Genomic DNA, 3,920 nt, shown 5'->3' with positions numbered 1-3,920 from the left:
CGGGGGTCCCGCCTGCCCTGCTCGGCCCCGCTCAGCGCCGGCCCCCACGAGCGCTCGGGCCCCTCCAGCCTGGCGGCAGGGGCCACCTCTGGGGCCGGGGAAGCTCCCCTGCTCTGTCCTGGGGCCACGAGGCTGCAAGGCAGCAGGGAGGGTGACAGAGAAGCACCCGGCCCCTGCCAGCTGCCCCCAACCTTCCCCAGGGATAGCCGGGTCTCTGCAGGCTGCCTATGGCTGGGCTGGGCTGGGCTGGGCTGGTCAGCCAGGGCTGGGGCTAGCTGCAGGGGTGGGGGGCTGGGCAGGGCCCCCGAGAGCCGGGTCAGAGGCCAAGCCGTCCTTCCAGCGGAGCCTCCAGCCTGGCTGAGGCATGCCTCCATCTGTCCCCAGGAACCTGCTGGACATGGACACCTTCTCCAAGTCCGACCCTGGTATGTGTCCGCAGCCACAGGCCGTGGCCAGGGGTGCTGGGGCCCAGGCACGGGGATGACGTCCTCCAGGCCCCTGCGTGGTAGGCGGAAGGCTGCGGCCTGCGCGTCCAAGGCTGCGGCCTGCGAGTCCCTGGCACCAGCACCGGCCCCAGCCGCCGCGGCCTCTGGGCTGGTCTCCCTGGTGCCCTGTGGGCCCTGCCCCAGCCAGGGGCAGCTGGCGGGAGGGCGAGGGGCACCTGCGCTGGGTCGCGGGAGCCTGGGGGGCGCCTAGCTCAGCCGCGCTCTCCTCCTGGCAGTGGTGGTGCTGTACGTGCAGGGCACTGGGGACAAGGATTGGAGGGAGGTGAGTGACCCCCAAGGCTGGCGGCTCAGACCCCCCTGGCCGGGCCTGGCCCAGCCCTGGGGCTGCTTTGCTTGGGGACCCCCTGCTCCCTCCCCACGGCTCTGCCCTGCCCCTGTGCCCCAGCACAGCCCAGCCAGGCCCCCGCAGCCCCTGTGCCTCTCCCAGGACTGGGCCGGGAGGTGTTGCCAAGGGCTAGGCCGGGGGGGCCACCAGAGGCTGGGCTGCCCCCTCCGCAGCGCAGCACAGCTAATCGCCTCGTCGAACAGGCCCATATGCTCCGCTGCGCTAATGACCCCACTGCTGCGGGCACTAATCCCAGGGGATCCGGATTACAGCCCGGTAGCCGCACCAATTAGTGCTGCGGCCCAGCCGCCCTCGGGCACGCAGGGGCTGCGGTGGGGGCCCTGCTAGGCCATGCCAAGGCGGGCCAGGCTGCACTGCCCACACCCCCTCACCTGCAGTTCGGTCGCACTGAAGTCATTGACAACACCCTGAACCCCGACTTCGTCCGCAAGTTCGTGCTGGACTACTACTTCGAGGAGAAGCAGAACCTGCGCTTGGACGTGTGAGCACAGCCGGCCCCGCACCCCACCCCTGGGCCCTGCTCCGGGGGCCCACCCCACTCCTCTGCCCCTGCCGGCCCCAGCCGCTGCCCTGCCCTGGCCACTCTTCTCCCAACCTGCTCGTGCAGCCCCAGCTCAGGGCTGGGCCCTGGGCACCTCACAGCCCCCACTGCTGATGGGCTCTGGAGCGGGGTCCAGGCCACAGAGAGGTGATGTCCTGGGGCCGTCAGGGGGGCCAGGTGCTCAGAGGGGTGGGCAGGGCAACGTAGCCCTCATCCTCTGGCCCTGGGGGTTGGGCGCTGCAAGCCCATGGCTCTGGGGCGCAAAGGCAAGGGGGGCGCAGCCTGTGCCTACCTATTCCCACTGCTGCATTCACGGCTTTCCTCTCCCACTCCCAAGCTACAACGTGGACTCCAGGAGCTGCAACATCTATAAACATGTGAGTGCAGCCCTGTCTCCAGCCCTGCGGCATGTCTCACCAGGTCCCAGCTCACCTTGCAGGGGAGGGGGAGCCCTGACCTTGCTGCCCCAGGCCCAGGGGCTGCCTGCCAGGGCAAGCCTGGCATTGGGGTGTCATGGGCCTGGGCTGGGATGAGCGCTGGTTGCTGCATGGTCCGGATAGACACAGCTGCCCCAGGCTGGGGCCACGGCTGCTCCCTTGGCTCTGCCAGAGCCCATGCGGGGTCCTGCCCATCACTGACAGGTCTGTCCTGGGGGGAGCCCGACCTCCCCACGGTACAGCTCAAACCTGCTCTGTCTCTCTCTGCTGCCTGGCGCCGGGACCCACAGAAGGTACGTGCCTGCAGCGGGCAGGTGGGGACAGACTGCGATGGCGGGGGTGGCCCTGGGGGAAACAGCCAGGCCCAGGCTCAGATTGGGCCCCCTCGTCTCTGCCAGGGAGGGAGGGGGTGGGAGTGGGGTCCCACAGGGACAGGACAGGGTCCCGTGGCAGGAGCAGTGCGTGGCAGGGCCCTGGGGCGGCTGCACGCAGTGCTCAGCCCTGAGCCGTGTCTGGCACAGGACTTCCTGGGACAGGCCTTTGTGGCGCTGGGCGAAGTCATCGGTCATCGGGTCCCGCAGAGGCCGCCTGGAGAAAGCCCTGACGTGAGTCACGGAGCCCAGGAAGCAGCCCCCAGCCGTGCCTTGCCCTGTTCTTGGCCCGTTCAAGACCTTCCTCTCCCTGCCCAGTGGGGTGCCGGGCAAGAAGTGCGGGACCATCGTGGTGCTGGCAGAGGAGCTGAGTAACTGCCGGGTAAGCGTGAATGCCCCCAGCCCCATGCTGTCCTGCACAGCCCCCACCTCGGCCCAGCTGGAGGGGCCAGACCTAGAGGGCAGGGCCTGGGGAAGCCCAGGTGTGACGGGCCCAAGGTGGGTGTGGGGGGCGTGAGCACGGACTGCCCTGGCGCTGACTGGCCTCTGCCCACAGGACGTGGTCACCATGCAGCTGTGCGCCAACAAGCTGGACAAGAAGGATTTCTTCGGGAAGTCGGACCCCTTCCTTGTCTTCTACCGCAGCAACGAGGATGGCACGTACGTGGGGACCAGGCCGGGCTGGACCAGGGGGCTCCCCGCGCAGCCGCTCTCAGCCCACCCCTCTGCTGCTCCTACAGGTTCACCATCTGCCACAAGACGGAGGTGGTGAAGAACACACTCAACCCCGTGTGGCAGCCGTTCACCATCCCCGTGCGAGCCCTGTGCAACGGGGACTACGACAGGTTGGTCAGGGCCTGCTCCTCCCACCCTCGTGCCCCAGCAGCACGTGCTCCCTGCGGCTCGTGCCGGGCCCAGCGAGCACCCACAGTTGTGCAGACGCAGCCCTGCCCGGGCGGGATGGGTGCGTGGTGCCCAGGGCTGAGAGGATGGACAGCATTGTGCTGGGGGCCGATGCCCGCTCACCGTGACTGGCTCCTCTGTTCCAGGACAGTGAAGGTCGACGTGTACGACTGGGACCGGGATGGCAGGTGAGGCGTCCCCAGGGCTCTGCTGTCTGCCAGGCTGCACGAGCCCTGCTGTGCCCACAGGCCTGCTCTTGCCCACCCGTGGCCCTTGGGCCTCCTGTTGGGAGCTGCCCTTGGCAGCATGTCCCGGCTCCAGCACCACGGCCCTGCCTGCTGAGCCTGGGCAGGGCAGCCTCTGCTTCCATCTCCCGGGGAGCACGGGGCTGGGCTTCGAGCTGAGAACCCGGGCTCGTCTCACGTGGGGGTGGAGAGGAGCTGTGTGCAGGGCTGGGTCTGGCCTGGCCCAGGGGCTGTGGGTCACTCCCCTTGCACAACCGCTTTGCCCCCAGCCACGACTTCATTGGGGAGTTTGCCACCAGCTACCGGGAGCTCTCCCGCGCCCAGAGCCAGTTCACGGTCTACGAGGTGAGGCCGCGGGCCCCGTCCTCCTCCCGCCGGCATGGGGCAGGCAGGGCTGGGGGTGGCTTTGGGGCAGACCTGGGGGTGCATGGAGCTGGGGGGGGCGCTGCTGGGGCCTGACCACCCCTCTGCACCAGGTGCTGAACCCCAGGAAGAAATGCAAGAAGAAGAAATACGTCAACTCGGGAACTGTGAGTGTCCCCCACTCTGCTTAGCCAGGCTGTGCCCCCCG

General features: G+C 69.1%; 2 protein-coding genes across 2 annotated transcripts in view; both read left to right on the top strand.

Moving 5' to 3' along the window:
- Window positions 1-206, top strand: part of MTMR14 (myotubularin related protein 14) — a 32,344-nt gene extending 32,138 nt beyond the window's left edge. Inside the window, exon 19 of the mRNA XM_025192954.1 lies at window positions 201-206. Coding sequence (XP_025048739.1) covers window positions 201-206 — 6 coding nt within the window. The remainder of the gene's footprint in view (window positions 1-200) is intronic.
- CPNE9 (copine family member 9) overlaps window positions 148-3,920 on the top strand; it is a 5,097-nt gene continuing 1,324 nt past the window's right edge. The window contains 12 exon segments of the mRNA XM_025192953.1: window positions 148-425; window positions 722-768; window positions 1,230-1,333; window positions 1,731-1,770; window positions 2,352-2,393; window positions 2,395-2,435; window positions 2,520-2,583; window positions 2,758-2,861; window positions 2,942-3,046; window positions 3,251-3,292; window positions 3,619-3,694; window positions 3,826-3,897. Coding sequence (XP_025048738.1) covers window positions 365-425; window positions 722-768; window positions 1,230-1,333; window positions 1,731-1,770; window positions 2,352-2,393; window positions 2,395-2,435; window positions 2,520-2,583; window positions 2,758-2,861; window positions 2,942-3,046; window positions 3,251-3,292; window positions 3,619-3,694; window positions 3,826-3,897 — 798 coding nt within the window. The 5' untranslated portion in view covers window positions 148-364.

Source organism: Alligator sinensis, unplaced genomic scaffold (assembly GCF_000455745.1).
Source record: "Alligator sinensis unplaced genomic scaffold, ASM45574v1 scaffold469_2, whole genome shotgun sequence".
Lineage (NCBI taxonomy): Eukaryota > Metazoa > Chordata > Crocodylia > Alligatoridae > Alligator > Alligator sinensis.
The sequence above is the reverse complement of the archived record's forward strand: the minus strand, read 5'-3'. Positions and strand labels throughout refer to the sequence as shown.